The sequence below is a fragment of the Rosa rugosa genome, chromosome 1 (genome assembly GCF_958449725.1).
Source record: "Rosa rugosa chromosome 1, drRosRugo1.1, whole genome shotgun sequence".
In the NCBI taxonomy this organism is placed as follows: domain Eukaryota; kingdom Viridiplantae; phylum Streptophyta; class Magnoliopsida; order Rosales; family Rosaceae; genus Rosa; species Rosa rugosa.
Window position 1 is genome coordinate 62,933,151 of NC_084820.1, and position 20,403 is coordinate 62,953,553.

General features: G+C 38.3%; 5 protein-coding genes across 5 annotated transcripts; 2 read left to right on the forward strand and 3 right to left on the reverse strand.

Moving 5' to 3' along the window:
- The first annotated feature begins 2,425 nt into the window (after positions 1 to 2,425).
- On the forward strand, positions 2,426 to 4,915 carry LOC133744243 (uncharacterized). The gene is made up of 5 exons (XM_062172382.1): positions 2,426 to 2,552; positions 2,637 to 2,969; positions 3,047 to 3,175; positions 3,327 to 3,826; positions 3,988 to 4,915. Exons 1-5 carry the CDS (start codon positions 2,445 to 2,447, stop codon positions 4,586 to 4,588), a joined length of 1,671 nt encoding a protein of 556 aa, XP_062028366.1. The 5' UTR covers positions 2,426 to 2,444; the 3' UTR covers positions 4,589 to 4,915.
- A 224-nt stretch (positions 4,916 to 5,139) lies between these two features.
- LOC133744250 (uncharacterized) lies at positions 5,140 to 7,427 on the reverse strand. Its single transcript, XM_062172389.1, has 2 exons — positions 6,976 to 7,427; positions 5,140 to 6,615 (listed from the first exon to the last, which is right to left on the reverse strand). Exons 1-2 carry the CDS (start codon positions 7,352 to 7,354, stop codon positions 5,564 to 5,566), a joined length of 1,431 nt encoding a protein of 476 aa, XP_062028373.1. The 5' UTR covers positions 7,355 to 7,427; the 3' UTR covers positions 5,140 to 5,563.
- Positions 7,428 to 9,286: 1,859 nt separating this feature from the next.
- On the forward strand, positions 9,287 to 10,618 carry LOC133732569 (F-box only protein 8-like). Its single transcript, XM_062160150.1, has one exon. It carries the CDS (start codon positions 9,287 to 9,289, stop codon positions 10,616 to 10,618), a length of 1,332 nt encoding a protein of 443 aa, XP_062016134.1.
- Positions 10,619 to 10,846: 228 nt separating this feature from the next.
- Positions 10,847 to 13,272, reverse strand: LOC133744258 (protein STRUBBELIG-RECEPTOR FAMILY 2-like). Its single transcript, XM_062172394.1, has 9 exons — positions 12,709 to 13,272; positions 12,542 to 12,613; positions 12,393 to 12,458; positions 12,223 to 12,294; positions 12,057 to 12,128; positions 11,909 to 11,980; positions 11,770 to 11,823; positions 11,627 to 11,686; positions 10,847 to 11,546 (listed from the first exon to the last, which is right to left on the reverse strand). The coding sequence occupies exons 1-9, from the start codon at positions 12,903 to 12,905 to the stop codon at positions 11,105 to 11,107; spliced, it is 1,107 nt and encodes a 368-aa protein (XP_062028378.1). The 5' UTR covers positions 12,906 to 13,272; the 3' UTR covers positions 10,847 to 11,104.
- Positions 13,273 to 16,956: 3,684 nt separating this feature from the next.
- Positions 16,957 to 17,427, reverse strand: LOC133732578 (pterocarpan synthase 1-like). The gene has a single exon (XM_062160160.1). It carries the CDS (start codon positions 17,425 to 17,427, stop codon positions 16,957 to 16,959), a length of 471 nt encoding a protein of 156 aa, XP_062016144.1.
- Positions 17,428 to 20,403: the final 2,976 nt, after the last annotated feature.

Below are 20,403 nucleotides of genomic sequence, written 5' to 3' on the forward strand. Positions count from 1 at the left end.
GCAAATCAAAAGTAGCAGTAGAATCGAAACCTCCAAAGTTCGATTTACCCAGCTTGAAACCTCAACATTTGTATAATCGATTTCGAGGATTTGTATATTAGCTACTGTGTCTGTGTTGTGGTTAGAATTCGTGTATGCAGGTGCATGTTGAATGTGGCTTCGAAATTGTGGTTCTCGAAGCTTTTGTTTGTGTTTGGGAAACAGTAACTTTCAGGTTGCATTTGAAATTTCCTTGTGGTTAGTTTGGTTATTTTGAAGGATCTGAAGTGCATCCAATTTTTCTGTTGGAAAATATTTGGAGAACCTGGGTGTTCTTTAATTGTTATTCACTGATTCACAATCCGCTGCAGATTTCATACAATGTTGTTACTATTTGTGTTCATTTCGGAGGTCCAATCAATGCATAACTACTGTGGAATTGCTACTGTGTTAAAGTGAAGTTTCTTTCTGCAGTTCATTAATGCTATGTGCTACTGTGTTCAATTGAAGTTTCTTTGTGCAGTTCATTATTGCTATGTGCTACTGTGTGCAGTTTATATGAAGTTTCTTTCTGCACTTCCTTATTGTTATGTGCTACTGTGTACAAAAGTGAAGTTTCTTTCTGCACTTCCTTATTGTTATGTGCTACTGTGTACAAAAGTGAAGTTTCTTTCTGCACTTCATTATTGCTATGTGCTACTGTGTTCAAGTGAAGTTTCTTTCTGCACTTCATTATTGCTATGTGCTACTGTGTTCAAATGAAGTTTCTTTCTGCACTTCCTTATTGTTATGTGCTACTGTGTACAAAAGTGAAGTTTCTTTCTTCACTTCATTATTGCTATGTGCTACTGTGTTCAATTGAAGTTTCTTTCTGCTGTTTATTATTGCTATGTGCTACTGTGTTCAAATGAAGTTTCTTTCTGCACTTCATTATTGCTATGTGCTACTGTGTTCAATTGAAGTTTCTTTCTGCACTTCATTATTGCTATGTGCTACTGTGTTAAAGTGAAGTTTCTTTCTGCAGTTCATTAATGCTATGTGCTACTGTGTTCAATTGAAGTTTCTTTCTGCACTTCATTATTGCTATGTGCTACTGTGTTCAATTGAAGTTTCTTTCTGCACTTCATTATTGCTATGTGCTACTGTGTTAAAGTGAAGTTCCTTTCTGCAGTTCATTATTGCTATGTGCTACTGTGTTAAAGTGAAGTTTCTTTCTGCACTTCATTATTGCTATGTGCTACTGTGTTCAATTGAAGTTTCTTTCTGAAGTTTATTTTATGTGCTACTGTGTGCAGTTTCTTGTATTTGTGAAATTTATTTGAAGGTTTTGGTTTTTTGTTAATCAAAGGTTTTGTAGTTTACTTTGTTTATAATTCAAATTGGCTACTCTGTGTAGGTGCAAAAGGGTGATGATACAAGGAATAATCACACAAAACCAGTGAGAAGAAAAGCTCTGGCATGTAGGATAAAGTTTCCAAGCACTAGAGTAAAGAGACAAAAGCATAAAGAAGTGGAACAAGACAGGGAAGAAGAGGAGGATGAAGAAAATGAGGAAGCTGAGGATGAAAAAGACAAAGAAGAACAAGACGGGGTAGAACCGGATAATGAAGAAGAGGAGGAGGAAGAAGAAAAGAATGATGGAGCAAGGAACAGTGGCAAAGACCAGAAACAATCATATTGCCAATACAGGTGCAATATGATTGCCTTCCATGATGTGCTTCATAAAGTGTATGAGCAGCTCAATCGTGAAGAAAATATGAGATTGAAAGCTGAGTTGAAGAAGACGCCATTTTGGAACTTGATTGAAGCTTATGACAAGGGATTGATGACTAAGAACACAACTGCAAAATCAGATCGAGAGATGCATAGGTTAGTGCAATGCTACAAGCCGGCTTTGAAGAAATTTAAGTTTGGAAACAAGTTGGCAGAAATAAGTGTATCGGATGTGCACTACATTTTGGGTTTGCCAAACCAAAAATCAGCTCTCACGGTGCCAAACCCAATAGATGATCCTAAGAAGCCGACTGATCATCCTCTTGTTCAAAGGTTCTTTGCAAATGACCGAAGGATAAAAAAAGCAAGAATCATGAGCTGTATTGATGAGCAGTTAAGGGAAAAAGCTCCTGGGTGGATAGAGAACATGACAAAGTTGTTGCTACTGCATCTGTTCATCACACTACTGTTTGCAAGCTCGGGGTCTACCTTAGGATGGAGCTTTGTGAAATGCATCACTGATATTGAGACAATGAGGAGATATAACTGGGCAAGAGCTGTTAGAGACTATTTGTTATTGTGTTTGCAAGCTGCCACAACGGGAAAAGCAAGGCAAATCAGTGGATGTGTAGCATTAATCCCGGTAAGTCACTACTGCTACTGCTACTGCTATTGCTACTGTATAGTTAAATTATGTGTTACTTATATCTGTTTTGTTTTTGTTATAGTATTGGATATGCGAGAGGAGTACTATGCTTGTTGAAATTAAAGGCAGAGAAGCAATGACTCCAGGGTGCGTCAAGTGGAGTCTCCCTCAATTCACAAAAGAATTGCAGAAAATGCAAGTTGATGACATAGAGGTGATGGATACGCTACTGTCTGCTACTATATATGCTTATGCTACTGTGCAATATGCTACTAACTTGAAAAATATTTTATTGCAGATTGATAATGCAGTTGTCGACAACAATAGAAGCAAACATGGCAAGGAAAACAGTGACGATGACTTTGAGAACCCTCCATCAAAGCATGCTGCTACTGCACAGGCAAAGGGGCAGAAAAGACAAAGAGAAGAAAAGAAGGCCACAGTAGCTGCCAAAAAACCAGCCAAAAAGCGGGTGGCCGAAAAGAGAGCAAAAAGTAAAGAAAATAAGATCTCGAATGAGGGTGCTACTGCACCAGCTGAAAAGGAAAAACGTAGAAATGAAGAAGAGACAGCTGATAATGAATCAGAAGGTTTTGAAGATGAACATGAAGACATGACATTAAGAGATTGGGTAACTACAATGAAAAATTACATTTATAGTAGCTACGTGTACATTTTTACTAAAATCATCTTTGCTTTGTTTTTTAGGTGGATATGAACAGCATGAATTTTGCGAAAAAGATTGACGAGAATAAAGGAGAGGAAGGGATGCAAACAAAAACCACAAGTGGAGTAAATGTCAATGATATGGATTTGGGTGCAACTGAGGAAGAAGAGGTAAATAAATTTAAGTTTCTCGGTTTATGCAGATTTGTTTTGGTCTACTTCACTTTGGATTTTTACCTTGTTTTGATGTAATTTGATTGGTAATAATGTGATACTGCATTATTTTCTAATTTTTTTGAATTATCATTTTCTTTTGGTTAAGGATGCTGCAGATGGTATTAGAGATGACTTTAGCTTTGACACTGGATTTGGGGGGCAGGAAAATGAAACAAACTTTGTCGATCAGGATCGGGATGGAACTGAAGGAGGAGAACCAGATCAAATGGAAAGGAATGAAAAAGCTGCTACTGAGGCTGATGATGTTGAAAGGAACGACAAAGCTGCTACTGAGGCCGATGCTACTGAGGCTGATGATGTTGAAAGGAACAAAAAAGCTGATACTGAGGCCGATGCTACTGAGGCTGATGATGTTGAAAGGAACAAAAAAGCTGCTACTGAGGCCGATGCAAATTTTATGGATCAAACCCTGAAAAATATTACAGAAGAGATTGTGAATGAAGCTGCAAGGAAAGAAAAAGCTGCTACTGAGGCCGATGAAGCTGCAAGGAACGACAAAGCTGCTACTGAGGCTGGTGCAAATATTGCTGATCAAATCTTGCACAACATTGTAGAAGAGATTGTGAATGAAGAGTACAAGAGCAGGTATGATTCATGTTGTGTGGATTGCAATGCTCGTTGTTTTGATGTTGGAATATAGAAAGTTCATATATTGATTCATGTTGTGTGGATTGCAATGCTGGTTGTTTTGATGTTGGAATATAGAAAGTTCATAATTGGGTGAGGTTGTATGCTACTGTGTGCAGGAATGATCCAGTTTGGTTCGATGAATGGGAAGCCTTGTTGCAAAGTGAGTACGATGAATTTGGCTATCCAAGCACTGATGAAGAGCAGATCAATACAGTGGAGCATTGGCAAGATGTAGCAATGCTGAAACAAGATATGGCGGGAAGTGCTATCGAGAGCTGCAAGAGGAAGCAAGCTTATATAGAGAGATTGTGGGATGAAAAAGAAGAAGTGTCAAAAAAATACACAAAGTTGAAGACAAAGTTGAAGAAGAAGCAAGAAGAGCTTAGAAAATGGAGAAACAAATGCAAACAACTAATGATGATAGTGCAAAGGGTAGAAAAAGATGAAGAGGCCAATGAAGATGTTGCTGCTACTGCTGCTCCTGCTGCTGTTGCTGCTCCTGCTGCTGTTCCTGCTCATGCTACTGCTCCTGCTGCTGTTCCTGCTCATTCTACTGCTCCTGCTGCTGTTCCTGCTCATGCTACTGCTCCAACAAATGAACCAAGGACACGATCAGCGATAAAGAGAATCAAAGAAAGAACCGATCGGAAAGAGAAGCAACTAGAAGGTTTTGAGGTGCAGAAACCATCAAAGAAACAGAGGAAGAAGAGCAATTAAAGGACTTAACAAACATATTAGTAGTCTATTTTGGTGCACCAATCGTATAGGATTCGGTGTTAAGTCAGTCATCCAAATTAGTATATATTTGTAGATTTGGTGTTAGTATATATTTGTATATATTTTCATTTTTTGTGTATAATCGTATGGGATTCGGTGCAGAAGATAGGGATATGTTTGTAGATTTGCTATTGCCTATCATTTTTTGATCTTTCAACAAGTAGGATGGGAAGGGGATCAAAATCTTGAATTGCAAAGGTTCTTAAAAGGTTGAAATTGATTCAAATTTTCTAAGCCAAACCAAAATTTAATGTTAGGTTGGTGTGATATTTTCTTGGGGAATTGTAATGTTGGAAGGCATTTGATTGTGGTTTTCGGGTTTGGTGACCAAACATAAAATGAAAAAGATTGAATATACACGGAGGCAGAAGATTGAACATAAAACAAGGCAGCGTGCCGCTGCACCGCCAACAGACCCTGCTACTACACTAAAACACTTCTCTACTACACCTGTTTAGGAGTGCACATAAACAAATCTGCTACTTCATTGCTGGAAACCAAAAATATCAATCACTGAAATTAAACTTTTTTCTATAATTTGCTACAACGAAACAATGTCATATGCTACTGTTGAATAAGCTATTGCTTGAAAACGATCATCCATGACCATTTATCCCTATAATACTCAGTTCCTCATGACATAGAAACTTCTCAAAAACTCAAAAAATTAATCTGAGGCACTGCTACTATATAAAATTGCAGTGTGAACATATATGAATCAAAAAATTGCATGTCATATTGTTGAATCATGCCATCTGCTACTGTTGAATCAATCTGCTACTGCTGAATCATGTTATGTGCTATTGCTGAATCATGTCATATTGTTGAATCATGCCATCTGCTGCTACTGTTGAATCAATTTGCTACTGCTGAATCATGTCATGTGCTACTGTTATTGTTGAATGTGCTACTGTCTCAGATCGCCACATTGCATGACCTGCGATTGTGGTGGCCAAGTTGATCACACCGTGTGCATTTCACTGGTCTGGACTCTTCCCCAAATGACTTGATCCTCCTTGTCCGTGGTCTTCCAGGAGGTTTTCGAGTCTTGGGAGGCTGCAAAGCTGAATCACCAAAACTACTAGGATTGGGCTTATCAAGATCCGGGACTGGAAAAATAGGAAGATCATGAGCACTTCTATAGAATGAGGTCTTCCAGTAATCTTCAATGTAACGGTAAGGGATACGGTTCGCCTTCTGCATTACTTGAACTGCATGAGAACATGGGAAGCACCTAAACTGCCACCAAGCACAAGAACACTCCCTCTCAACCAAGTTCACCATGACAGTGCTATCCTCTGTACAAACTTCAAAAATATCATTAGTAGACTGGCTAACTCTCCAATTTCTCCCTGTTTCTATCCTTTTCGACAACTTTTTCTCAAGCTTAGGACATAGCACACTCCTCCAAGTAGAAGATTGAACCTTCCTTTCACAAAAAATCTCCATAACTCTCACACGAATGCCTTCAAGCAACTGAGGCAGCGGCATGCATCTCTCATCCTTGACCATGTTGTTGAAGCTCTCTGCCAAAGAATTACTCATTTCGCCATATCTTTTAGCAGGGAAGCAAGCAATAGCATAGTTTTCGGGTGGCAAGTTAGCAAGAAAGGACTGACCCTGCCCACGACTTTGCTTCCTAAATTCTTCCAACTTTTCATTGAAGATATCTAAAGTCCTAGCATATGCAGCTTGTGTAAACAATCTCACAATGTGTTCCTTAAAAGTAGAACCATAGGAACTTGGATACCTGCCATTCAAATTGTCCTTTAGATGCTTGATACAGTAGGAGTGAGGCGCATTTGGAAACACCTCTTTCACACCATCCAAAAGACCAGCTCCACGGTCTGTCATGAATACAATAGTCCGGTAGTCGCTCGCCAAGATTATTGCCAAATGTTCAAGGAACCACCTCCAATTCTCTTTACTTTCAGCATCAACAATGGCAAAGGCAAATGGGAAAACATCTGGAAAACAAAAAAAAAAACAAAAAACAAAAACAAAAGCAAGAATAAATAAGACAAAAAAAGGATCGAATATAAGAACTGCTACTGCTTTAAAATGCTACTGATAATGTTACTGCTACTGCTACTACTATTGGCATTAAAGAAATTCAACTTGACAATAGGAAAGCATGCAAAACAAACTCACATCCGATCATCATGTGAAGATCACAAGAAAACACAATAAGGGCTGCTACTGCCAGGTTCTCATAAATTACACTAAAAATTCACATTTAATCAAAATTTACATATGCTGCTACTACATGGACAAAACAAAAAAAAAAATCAAAAAAAAAAACTCAACTTTAGAAGAAGTTTGCATACCTTTGTTCCCTGTTTTAGCACAAGCACCCAATAGCATCCCTTTATACTTGTTTTTAATAAAAGTCCCATCAAGGAAAAGCATAGGTCGACAATATTTGAAGCCGTTTATGCAAGCCCCATAAGATATAAACAATCGACGAAAACGATTATCAAGAGAGTCAAGGATGACGTATGAACCGGGGTTGGTTCTCTTTAATGTGTCAATATACCAAGGCAATAGAGAATACCCAAATGCTTCACTACCATGTAACATCTTATTAGCAGCCTCCTTGCCCCTATATGCCATGTGATAAGGAATATCAAACCCATAATCATGCTTGAAATGCTTGACAATATCCTTGGGCTTAATCAAAGGATCGGATCTCACTTTATCAGCCATAATAGTGGAAATAACTTTGGATCCTAGCCTCTTATGATTTTGATGCCGGACAACACCAACACAAGAATGATTATTCACCAACTTTATTATATGGAAATAACCACTAGCCAAGGAAGCATAAACGTACCATTCACACCCATCGGAATCTTTCTTGGCACAAGTAGCACTAACACGGCACTTGTCATTCTTAACATAGTTAAACTCAAACCCCTTCTCAACTGCAAATTTGCACAACTTATCCCGAAATTCGACGGCACCACCAATGAAAACTTGACCAATCTTATATATATTGTCATTCCAATCACTAGACATATACTTCCTTTTAGACTTGTTGCTCACAAAATTTCCAATTATCATGTTGTTGTCATCCTCAAGGTTTGAATCATCACTACTAGCATGATCTTCATCAACAAGTTCAGGAATATTCACAATAGCAGTATCCACAGTAGCAGCAATTTCCTGTTTATCGACACACATCTTGGAACAAGCTCCAACATCAAGAACATGTATATCTATAAAGGGAAAATTTAGCAGTTGGAAGATATCCAACATGATCAAAATATCATCGTCACACTCTAAGTAGCAATTGGGGCAATCGTTAAGTGCATATCTAAAAACAAATTGACCATCCTTGAGGTTTCGAAACCTTGAGGAAATTTTGGCACACAAATTTTCATACGTGGTGCTTGATGACAACGGTAAAAGAATAGTCTCTGTCCCATATGTAAATCTTCCAAATGTTGACTTTGACATACTATAAAACACATGTAGAAAACTATTATTAATGTTATATACTGCTACTGCACAACCTGAAAGCCAAAATATTAAAACAGCTACTATGATAATAGTAAAACTAAACATCACATCAAACTCTGCTACTGCTCTACAAGATATCAAACCTCAAATACACAATAATCAACCACCTGCTACTGCTATTACACAAATTCAAACACCTGCTACTGCTCTACTACAATCATAACACAATTATAAACCATCAGACACTAAAATCACAATACTCCAATTATAAACCAACTCAGACCTCAAACTTCAGGATTGAATATCATAGCCTCGAAGTATATTCCCGTACCAATTATAGGTAAAAAACCAACAGACAAATTCAAAATAGAAAAGTAAAAAGAAAAAAGAAGAATCAAATTCAACCTAAAACGAGTTCAATAATTCAAAACGAAACAAATTGAACCAAAACTAGAAGAAATTCACAAAAAAATTGGATGAAACAGTAGATGATCAAAATCTTAGAAAGCATGAAATTGACACAGAAGCATGAATTTGAAGCAAGAAGACATGAAGAATCAAAAAACTTACATGGAAATTCGATCGCTTTCAATAGGAGAAGAGAAATTGGAAAGCTTCCATGGACGGGTTCTCTCACTGCGTTTCAAAATAAAGAAGAAGAAGAAGAAGGTGTCGCTGACGAAGGAGAAAGATAAAGAGAGAGAGAGACGGTCTCTCCTACGTAGCAGAAAGGGAGTTAAATAAAGAATAACCCAAAAAAATAAGTTAAGGGCAAATAAGTAATTAACCTTATAACAGGTGGCAAGTGGAGATCAACTTGTCCTTATCTGTAAGATTTTGTCCTTGGATGTTTAATTTCATCTTTTAAGGATGTATCTGTCAAACAATATTCTGTCAATAACTTAGATGTAATTTGTTAAAAAAAAAAGGTATATATATATAAAATATATTTTTTCCTACTCCTGTTCTTTTTCTTATTACCAATCCTCTTCGGACGTGAACTTGTTGCCTGCAGGCTTTCTGTTTATCTTCTAGTATGGAATGGGACTTAATTACAGACATAAATATAGTTAGATGACTCATTGACTTGGATCTACTACAGTCCCTTTGCCTTTCTTACCATAGTGCAAATCCCTTCCTGGTGCTATTAGCCTCTTTGATTCCGGGAATTGAAGAATGGAAACTAGTAGAAGCCAAGTTGTAGAGCTGAGCTATACTTTGGCTCTAGGAATACCTGAAAATATCCTAGTTGAAATTCTCTCAAAACTGCCTGTCAAGTCTTTACTTAGGTTTCTCTGCGTCTCGCAAGAGTGGCATGCCCTCACCAAAAGTTCTTACTTCATTGCCAGACACCTTGTTCATCATTCTAGCTGCTCCGATCAGATTCGTCCTTGTCTTCTCTTTCTCTCGAGCCTAGCCGGAAACTTTGAAGATGATTGCAAGCCACGACTCGGATTCTCGTTGCTTCGTGATGAAGAAATAACGTTTTTGGGATTACCTTCCCTGCCGAACCTTACAATCAAAACAGCGGCCCTAAAGCTCGTGGGATCTAGTAATGGCCTAGTTTTTTGTCATGTCATTGACACTGAGAATTGGACTAGTACTACAGAAGAGAAGCATGATATTGCTTCTAGATTTAGAGAATTATTATTAGTATGGAACCCAGCAACACAACAATTTAGGTGTCTTCCTGAACCTAAAAATAATATTTCTTTGGAGCAAGAGGAGGAGGCTACTTCTGTTCTTTTCGCTTTTGATTGTGTACATGATCATGACATTAGTGAATACAAATTGGTGAGAGTTTTTTCTCATGGGAGTGATGATCCCACAGATCATGGGAAAGAGGTTACTACTTTTGAAGCTCAAGTTTTCATCCGAAGTACAAATTCTTGGAGGCAAGTCAAGGACAAATTAGCGTTTCCATCATATAAAAGTTGTTTTGAATCAACTGCAACTACATTGAATGGAGTGCTGTATTGGAAGGTAGTGCAAAAATCCGATGAGTGCTATGTTCTGTCATTCAGTTTACATGAAGAGGTTTTCAGCATTATACAGCTACCAATATGTATACGTTACCTTAATCGTGACGATTATAACTGGACCACAGTACCTTTATATTCATGGAAAGATTCACCTGCAATTGTAGTAACCGATTATTCAGCCAATGGCAATCCCAACATAGTGTTTTGGGTGATGAGTACCAATGAAGAATCAAAGAGTAATACTAATGAGAGTGGTACACAAATGCGAACACCAACTTGGGTTCAACAAGTAAGACTCAAATACTCAGTACTAGATGGATTTGGCATGATAGGACGTTGGAAGGATCAATTTCTTTTCACATCCAAGAAAACAAATGAAGCTGCTGGTGCCACAGATGATATTGAGCCCGAAGACCTGTTTCTGTACGACCCCAGAAGTGATACCAAGAGAAAGATTGTGAAACATGCAGTAAGGATCAAGTTTATACAAGTAGAAAATTATGTGGAGAGCCTACTTCCAGTCTAGTCTATGACTATCTGCTTTATGTTATAGTGTAACGGTTCTACTCGAACATTAATTAACATTACATATGGTTGAACTTTTATGATTTTCCACTAAATTTCAAAAGGCAACAACTGTGATTAAAATCGGGTGCAGGTACATATAATTGAATATTAAATCTGCCATTACTAGTTTGTTTTGATATATGTTCATGGCAGTCAGTATATAACAAAGTTTATATATCCCAGGCCATGAACCTGTTGTTCATACAACACTATAAACTAATCAACTAATCCTGATACTTCTTTTATAAACTAAATCAACATATTTAGGAAACTGAAATTCTGTAAACAACTGTTTAATGATGCCAATATAAGAATTTGTCATTGTTTCTTCTAGGCTACAAATGTTTGCTGCTGGCATTACAGATGAGCTTACAGATGACAGAATCCAATAAGCTTGAATATCTCTCAGTCATCTTCATCAACATGGTCGATGAAAGTGTCAAGTTTAACTTGTGGGGGGGGGTTCCTCCGGCTCTTGGTCTTTCTTTGCTTTCTTCACTACTTTTTCTTCTGTATCAGCATGATAGGCTTTACCAGCGACAATTATTTCGTAGTTCTGTCCTGCAATGAACCTTCCATCGAGTTCTAGCCTCTCAGGTGGCCTCGGGGGACAAAATTGAAGCCGAGAGGGCTGCTCAGGTGGTGGTTCATTGTTTGCGTCCTGGCGGGCTGCCATGCATGCTATGGCTGCAGCTGCCGCCACGATGCAACCAATTATAGTGACGAATATTCCAAACTTCTTATTCTTGTGTCCTGAGTTCTTAACGCTTGACTGAGTTGCTGGAGGGAGATAGGTGTTTTGTTCTGAGTCCCTTGCCTTGGTTTCCAGAGGAACATCCCAGGGTGGACAGTTGTTCCCCGATACTTCACAACTATTACCCCCGATCCTGAAAGGAAATGAACATGAGATGTGTATACTACTTTATAATTGTGGGAAAAACAAAAGTAGCCACAATTGACCACTTACCACAAATTTGGTACGGACTGAAAATGGTTTGGGACGACACCATAGTTTTCTTGGATTTTCCTGATTAAAGAAAATGGAAACAAGGAAATCAAAGAAACAGATTAATGAAAATGCTAAACACTAAAATGTGAGTAGAAACCTACATATCCATTACTGGATAAACAACTGATGCAGTGAATTGGTTATTCTGCAAGTACCTGCAGATAAACCAAATGGACCTTTTAAGTTTGATATGCTAAATAAAGCATAGAAAAATTGAACTGAACGAAAGAAAATACTCACAATCCAGTGAGATTAGTAAGAGATCCAAATGAGCTGCACACATCTCCAGTAAAATTATTATAAGACAAATCCCTGAAGAATTAACAAGAAAGACGTGTCATATTGCAAATTCTGACTGTTCAAACTAAAAAGAACTATTTGGACTTACAATTGCCTTAGCCTTTGTAGGCCATTAAAAACATTGCCAATGGGTCCTGATAACAAATTGCGGCTTAGATTCCTGCATTGAAGAATGAAAGAAAAAGAGCATTTAGATGACTGAAAACTCGTTAAAAAACACCAGTAAAATGAGCAGCCAAGGATTAACGACTAACAAATACACAAGATATTTCATGTCAGATAAACTCTGGGGGATATTTCCAGTGAATTTGTTGCGTGCCATATTTCTGCAGACATGAGATACTGGAGTTATCAAACCTAGCTAGAAATATGAGTTTTACAGTTGCATAAATGAGTAATGTGAAGTAAATATTATCTTACGTACATATGAGTTGCATGAGGGGGTAACACATATGGAAGTTCACCACCAATGCTATTGGAACTAATATCCCTTGAAGAAGAGATATGAAAAGAATCAGCAACCAGTGTGCTTCCACAACTACATTAAATTCGAAAAACAGTAGAATCGCTTACAGTTGCTTCAATTTTTTCAGATTATACAGCGCGGCAGTAATAGACCCAGAGAGGTCTAGACCATAAAGCTCACTGCATTAGATCAAAGGGGATGTTAGTTCTCGGTAATATAGCACTATAAACTCCAAAGTATGGTACATAATCAATAATGGTGATATGTGCATTACAGGTACATCACAGAAGAGCCAAAACAGGACACTCCATTCCATGATTCATAGCAAGGATCCCCACCATCCAATCTCCAACCGGTCAGCTGTGGTGGTGTGTTAAGGGACTTGTAAAGCTCTTGAAGAGCTGTGACTGCAGGTGCCCAGATTAAAACAATAAAATTGGTACATAAATATATAAAATGGGCAATGTGCATCTGTGGCTAAACACAGCATTAATCACAGCAAAATAGTCAAAACTTGCAAAAACTAGTTTCAGTCTGCAGGGACTTTCGTCGAGCAGGTGGTGTGCAACTGAGATAATTTTCCTTAACACATAACAAATGATGCTATTAAACATTATAACTGAAGTTTTACCACAACAAGGAGATCAACTTCCTCACATTGCCCAACTTTTTGAACTGAAATTTCAAACCAAAATGTATTTGAAAGAGCAAGGACTTTTTCACATTGTTTTGATACAGAAACCCCTATTTCTGAAAAATGAAAATGCGCATCCATTTCTTTGTTTAATCAGATTGACCAATACATAAATATAAATAGAAGAAATAAAGCTACTTTTCAATTCTGGTAAACCTATGAACGTTCAAATTACCCAGAACGCTCTTTCTATACAAAGAACAGACGACATGTCGTTTTGCACAAACAACTTGTGTCGTACTACTAGTAGCTGACCACGAAACGAATTAACCACCGAGTCAACTCCGGTCGACGCAAACGGAATTTACCAAAAGAAACAAAGAATTTCTGTTTGGCTGCCGAGAACCTCAAACGGGAAATTCCCTAAAGAAAAAGAAAAATCCAATTTTTTTGCTTGAAAAGATGAATAGGCAAAACTCGGTTTCTCTTTTTTCTTCGGTAGCTGGAAGTTTCAAGATTCCGAACTACACTGTGTCTTAATTTCTACTTATCTTGTAAATTCAGTAACCAAATTGGGGATAACGAACACTACTGCTAAAGAAAATCTTCACCGAAGTTCATAAAATAAAATCAACAAAATCTGACAAAGAAACTCCGAGAAAATCAAGAAGAAACTGAAAGATTTTAACAAGTTTACCGTCGAGTGGATCAGTAAAAGCCTCAGCCTGAGAAGCCATAACCACCGCCATGACAAGCACTGTGAAAACCACGTACTGCGTCGCCATCGATCTCTCTTGAGAATCAGGGTAATCTCGCCTGAGAGAAGCTAAAGAAATCGTAAGGAAACAGAGAATTATGGAAAGACGAACCGATTGAAAGAATTACAATGAAGAAATTAGAGGCTACCTACTAACCAGAAAGTGTGATTGAATTTATGAGGTATTAGGGAAACTCTAGGGTTTTGGGGTTGAAAATTTTGGGGAAATCAGAGATCGTTTGGAATGTGATGGTGTGGAGGTTGAAGAAAGGAAGAGACTGATAATGAGTATGAGAGTAGTAGCCGCGATGGGCTCGCTTAAAGGACACGTCACCGTGAAATCGTTGGTCTTGTCACGTGAAGCTTCTCCAGGTTGTTACAAGCCCCTGAGTCTGTTACTTTTCCCGCCAATTTTTTTCTGTTATGAAATGAGAATCGCTGGGGAAAATGGACGAAAGCCACGTCAGCAGATCTGTCTCTGGGCTCCTTGGGCTTTTCCGGGGTTGTTAAAAGTGTAGAAAAGTTAGCCCGGTGACATTGGCCCATATCGAAAAAGCCCGGCAATAGGAAGAGGTATGTTCCTTTACTTAATTATACCGTACGCTCTCCTTCTCCTATTGTATAATTGGGTTTGATTTGGTAATGTTACAGCGATAAATTAGATTTGAAAGAAGAACAGGTCCTCATTTTCAAAGTTTGATTCTTAGCTAAGCAAATTGAAAAGACGATCGATCCCTTTTTACATAACGTTTCCAGTCATGAGGATCGATCGAGTATAAATGTTACGACTAAAAAAAAGAGTTGGCATATTATAGCTAGCTTTCAATCCAAAGACGCCCTTTAGAAGACGAAAACCCTTTAGTAGTACCTGATGTCCTGATGTCAAGCCAAGCTCATTAACTTGCTCGGATTAATTGCTTCCTGATTCCTAGTATATATCCCTAATTGGCTGCCATCATACTTCAGGTCTGTTACCGTAATCTGTCAGAAAACAAGGATATTACCTGGCTCAGTTACAGCTAAATTGCCACGGAATCGACCCACTTCTGCTGAGTTTGGGTGAGGTAGTTTGGTTATTCATTCGGTCATTAGAGATGAAGATTGCTGGTCCAGTGGCATTGTGATCGGAATAGGGATCCTGGGTGTAGCCGATCGATCAGTTCGAAAGACTTTTGTTCATCAACAGGTGCAGCTCGGGATGAAAATGCAGTCATAGATAGAACAACAACACTAAAAATGATGACAAAGTGATGCCGTTGGTAATTAACGAGAAAGCAGTCAAGGCTAGCCCAGCAGATATTATTGATCTGCATGTGATTTTTCAACTGGGATATGGTTCCTATTTGTAATGTGAACAAATTAAAGAGTATATGACAAACTGAGATTGCTTAAGCATCATATTAAATCTATGATCGACTCCCTAACAAAAAAGAAGAAAAAAAATGAAAACGTCCAAAGCAGCAGGTAACGAACAATGCAAGAGAGAGTAATAGCACCAAAAACAATATAGTTTGGTATACAGTACGTGTTACACTTTTTTTTTCTCTTCATTTATATAAAGATTCTAAACCCTCCCATTCTGCCACGACCCCGTTTGTCAGCTTTACTAGAAACCCCACGCTGTATAACTGAGCAAACAATACAAAAGAGAGATGAGCGAGCTTGAAGCCATTTTGGAACACCAACAAGTAAGAATGCATGGCTAGGAACTAGGAAGAGTGATTAATATTGGGATCTGATGCTGAATTATTTGCTTTGTGGTTCTTCGATCATCGGGTTCTGCCTTTCCTATTTATAATGGTGATTAACAAAGAGTAGATGATGAGAGACTGATCAAAATAGTTTAAGCATCGAAGTCGATGAGAGACTCCTTAACCAAAAAAAACGTCCAAGGCGGTAACGGCTAGTGGAAGCAAGAGTTACTTGAGTACCATATAACTTTTAGTTCTGGTAATTTATAGTTTTGGTGTAACAAATTTTCTTTCGATTTGATTTAGTTTCACGTATTTAACAATTTTATGATGCTGGACTGATATTTCTAAGGGTAAAAACCTCAAATGGTACCTGAACTATTGTGAATGTACTTTATAATACCTACAAATTTTTGTTATCTCAAATGGTGCCTGAACTATTGCACCGTTACCAAATATGATACCTCTGTTAACTTAAACTTTAAATCGCTGATGTGGCATGTATTTGGAGGGGCAAAATGGTCTGTGCAGCCACATAAACTCTTCCCTCCAAACAAAAAAAGTCCTTCCCCTCCAAAATGACAAATTTTCCCTCCAAATTCTCACTTCTTAATTTCCCTTCTCACAACTTCCCACCAAATTGCACAATGCCATCAATTGGGGTTAAATAGAACAAATTTCTAAATTAATTTTTTTTTTTTTATAAAAATATTTTTGAAACATCATTGCTAGAAATTTACTATTTTGCCCATAACTTATTTGCAAAAAAATATCCAAATACATGCCACGATTTAACGGAGGTACTGTATTTAGTAACGGTGCAATAATTCAAGTACCATTTGAAGTAAAAAAAATTCGTAGGTACCAAAAGTACTTTTCGCAATAGTCAAAGTATCATATGAGGTTTTTATCTTACTTCTAATTCCATGTACTATTGTATTGTTTGCCTTTATGGCTTTATATATATTATCCTAACTTGATCTTCTTTCTATGTTCTAGACTTATTTTATTGAAAATTTTTAATGATCATAACAAGTTGAATCTCTACTCGATCAATTTTTAAGGTTAGTTGTTTCAAACTTCGATGAAATTCTTTATTAGCAAATTAGACAAAATTCAAGTCTAAAATTCATGCTCTATAAAATGCTAAAGAATTATTACATACTAGAATTCATAGTACATTAGTAGCACAATTCTAAGGCTGCAAAATTAATTAGTGCTAATGATTTCAGATCTTTTCTGAGTTATGCCATGTTTATAGCAGTGTCCTACTAATGTTCAAAACATAGAATTCACTGAATTCAGATAGTATATTCTGGAGTCCTGATCCAAAAGCCTCTTATAGAAGCCTACCATACAGCATGACATATATATGTTTACAATTTATTTTGATAACAATTAACGACTACGAGTCCAAACGAAAAGAAACATTATTTCACCCTACTTGTGTTGCACAGTAATATTGAATCGTATAACTGAGTATACATTTGTAGGGTCCACAGAATAAGTTTCGAATGTAGCATATCCTCTAGCGAACCGAAACTTCCCGGTGCCTGATACGACCGAAACCTCTCTAACCGCCTCGAATTGCCTACTAGTTCCTTGTATCTCTAGAGTGTTGCCATCGTACCTCTTGTTGGTGAACACAATCGATAACAAGACATGGGCATTGCGTCCATCTAGTGATGATGTTACAGCCAAGCCTTGGCCTCGGCCCACCGTTGCTGATTTCGGACTCGGGGCTACAGTTAGCCGGTCATCCGTGACAATAGCTGTTCCAAACTGATCGAACCTCCATAGCTTGCCTGCAATACCTGCAATTGGTACTGCTGAGGTATTTGGACCGGCAGAGAAATCCTGGAAATACAAGGATAGCTTAGTTTCTTTCAACTCTATACTGCTAGTGGCCATGTCTAAGAATGTAGTCGTGGCCAGAACCACGACCAATAGTAGGGAATGATAATTGAACTGCAATGCCATTGGCAGATGCTGTGGTTAACTGGGAAACCAAGAAGGGATATTGAAATTAAGACAAGGAGCTTTTGATAAATTGCTTTGTGATTTTTCAGTGATGGTTATGGTTTCTATTTATAATACGAGCAATAATTGCTACTAATTAGTGATCAAGCTACATATACAACTTATTAAGTTTTGTATTTATGGGTTACAACTAATGAAGGAAAACAGTCAAATACTTCAAAGGCACGTAAGGATTTACGCTTTTAATTAGACTTTATTTGCCCCACAACAAGTGTGCAAAGGGGTTTGATCAAATAAGCCTTTAAAATATAATGAAGTCAAGCATTTGCCAAGGTAGAAATTTCGGTTAAAAATAAAGAAATTGTTCAAGTAAATCCAGAATATGTGTCTGGCCCAAACTCGAGGTTACTTGCTCTAGTTGAAATAGGGTTTATATTAGAGATATTCTCGGAGAATCTTAGGAGATATCCAATCAATGTACGATTATGTTTCCATGTACAAGTCTATCTCTATGTTTGTAATCCTCTATATAAAGAGGCCCCTATTATCAATGAAAGTCAGATTCAATTCTCTCCCAATTCAGTTTTCCTAAAACACGTTATCAGCACGAAGCTCTAACCCTGAAACCCTAAATTCGTAGCCTTCAAACCCTAGCCGCCACCGCCGCATATATTAAAGCCCTCAATCCCAGGATTCCAGAACCGGCCGGAAAATTACCGAACAGGCCACCGGAAGTATCGAACCAGCCCTCCAAGAAGAAAAAAGAGGGATCCCTGCAAGGGTTCACCACCTCCGATTGCTACCAAATTTTTCCACCAGTAGCGCCTCAACCCCAGGATTCCGGAACCGGAAGAAAAACCCCAAAAAACGGTCCGGAAATAGGTGAACCGGCCTGCCAAAAACCAGAAATAGGCGACCTATTTCGAGGTATCTTTTACTAAACGTTCCCGTTTTTTTAGAGTTTTTTTAATTCAATTTCTCTTCTTTTTCGGGGACTTGCAACATCCTTTCTTCTACCCCACTTTCTTCATCATAGGGGAGACCTAATTAAGCCGAACTGTGGGGGTTCGCGCTCACTCCAAGCTTGGAGCTTGTAGAGTTCTCCAAACTTAGAGTTTGTTGAGATAAAACGATCGACCGCAAACATCATTGTTTCGATCTAATCCAACCCTCTTGGAATCGAATTTCTTGGAAGCGACTACGCTCAGAAATTTTATTTGTTTTCGTGGTAGCCTTTTTCGCTCCGAAACAAACCCTAATTTATTGTTCTCTTTCAGGATGAGTAACCTGAACAAATTGGACTTTGCTCCATTGGGAACAACTGGCTCTGAATATCACAGGTGGGTTCGTGATATCCGCCAGCATCTCAAGGCCGATGGAATCTTGGATACGATTCTCGAGCCTAGCCAGGATGTGCTAACTGTTGAGCAAGCTCAAGCTTTGGAAGCAAATAGAGCAGCCTTAGAGGCAAATAAGGCGAAAGCCATCATCCTAATGACTCGTCATATGGATGATTCGCTCCAGTACGAGTGTATGAATGAAGAAGACCCCAGAAGGCTGTGGGTCTCACTCGAAGAAAGATTTGGCAACGTCCGTGACTCCCTGCTTCCTGACCTAGAAGTGAGATGGCATAGCCTCTGCTTCTGTGATTTCAAGTCAGTTCTTGACTACAACTCGGAAGCACTTCGCATTAAATCCTTAATGGAATTCTGTGATAAAGAGATCACAAATGCGATGTTGATTGAGAAGACTCTCTCTACCTTCCCCGTCTCTGCATTGATGGTTGCTAAGAACTATCGAATCGATGTTACTGCAGGACAGATCACAAGGTTTCATGAGCTTATTGGAGCTATGAATGTCGCTGAAAAGCATGACAACATCCTTGTGAAGAACTATAATTCGAGATCCGTAGAAACAGAGCTTATTCCGGAATCCAATTATAGTCGCGCCCCTATGAGAGGGCGCTAAGAGTGAAACCCTAATTAGGGATACTTCTAAACGTTCTGGTCCATATAATCGCTCTACTTGGGAATGTCACCGCCAAAATAGGCGAACACAGAACCGAAGAGGTCAACGTGGAAATAGAGAGGGAGGCAACGCCTCTGGCCATGTTGGTGGCGCCACCAACACTAAGAGCCATCTAAATGATGCTTTCAAAGCGCCTCAATCAATGGAGTCTGAGCAAAGAGATGTATGTTCTCGATGTGGAGTGTCTGATCATTGGGCACACATTTGTAGAGCTCGTGAAGAAATTGTCACCGCCTACAAAGCATATTGTGAAGCAAGAGAAGCTTACTATGTGGAACAAGAAGATCAAAAAGATGATCTAGAGTGAAGGGTTGAAGACTACAAATCTGGCTGGGATAAATAGATCGCCAATTCTGTGTAAGTCTTTATTTTTCCAAGAGATGTAATAGGCAATTGCCATATATTTTTGTAGTAAATGTCAATGGTTGGTCTTTCTTCAAAGTAGGCTCACCCAAAGTAAGTGTGATGTCTAGGAAGGTTCTGAGATTAGTGGTACTTAAGCGTGTCTTGCTCCACCGACATCTCTCTACTCACCTGGTCACATTTATTTTGGAATTACCAAAAGAAGTTAGACGACTACCATTGTAACGTCCCGTATCTCAATTTACCCGTTTACTAGTCATTCGGACGGTAAACGACACTTACTCTCACTTTTTACTTTGTTTCGATACTTTTAGTGGCCCTAAAAGTTGACTTTTTGTTCGGGTCAAAATTTGAGAAAATGTTCTGCATGAAAGTTGTAGAGAACGTTAAACCGAGTGCGTGCATATGTGGTACGTAAAAATCGGAGCTCGTATGCAAAAGTTATAAGCGAAATACTAAAGTTACTGTTCATGTGGTAAGTTTCTATAAATAGCCAAGTTACTGTGGTAAGTTTCC

Coding starts and splice junctions, on each gene's coding strand:
- LOC133744243 (XM_062172382.1), top strand. CDS start 2,445: ATGCTTGTTGAAATTAAAGGCAGAGAAGCAATGACTCCAGGGTGCGTC. Junction 2,553..2,636: donor TGCAAGTTGATGACATAGAG/GTGATGGATACG, acceptor ATTTTATTGCAG/ATTGATAATGCAGTTGTCGA. Junction 3,827..3,987: donor AATGAAGAGTACAAGAGCAG/GTATGATTCATG, acceptor TACTGTGTGCAG/GAATGATCCAGTTTGGTTCG.
- LOC133744250 (XM_062172389.1), bottom strand. CDS start 7,354: ATGGCTGATAAAGTGAGATCCGATCCTTTGATTAAGCCCAAGGATATT. Junction 6,616..6,975: donor TGCTAAAACAGGGAACAAAG/GTATGCAAACTT, acceptor TTTGTTTTCCAG/ATGTTTTCCCATTTGCCTTT.
- LOC133732569 (XM_062160150.1), top strand. CDS start 9,287: ATGGAAACTAGTAGAAGCCAAGTTGTAGAGCTGAGCTATACTTTGGCT.
- LOC133744258 (XM_062172394.1), bottom strand. CDS start 12,905: ATGCACATTGCCCATTTTATATATTTATGTACCAATTTTATTGTTTTA. Junction 12,459..12,541: donor CTGAAAAAATTGAAGCAACT/GTAAGCGATTCT, acceptor CTCTTCTTCAAG/GGATATTAGTTCCAATAGCA. Junction 11,687..11,769: donor GTTTATCCAGTAATGGATAT/GTAGGTTTCTAC, acceptor TTCTTTAATCAG/GAAAATCCAAGAAAACTATG.
- LOC133732578 (XM_062160160.1), bottom strand. CDS start 17,427: ATGGCCACTAGCAGTATAGAGTTGAAAGAAACTAAGCTATCCTTGTAT.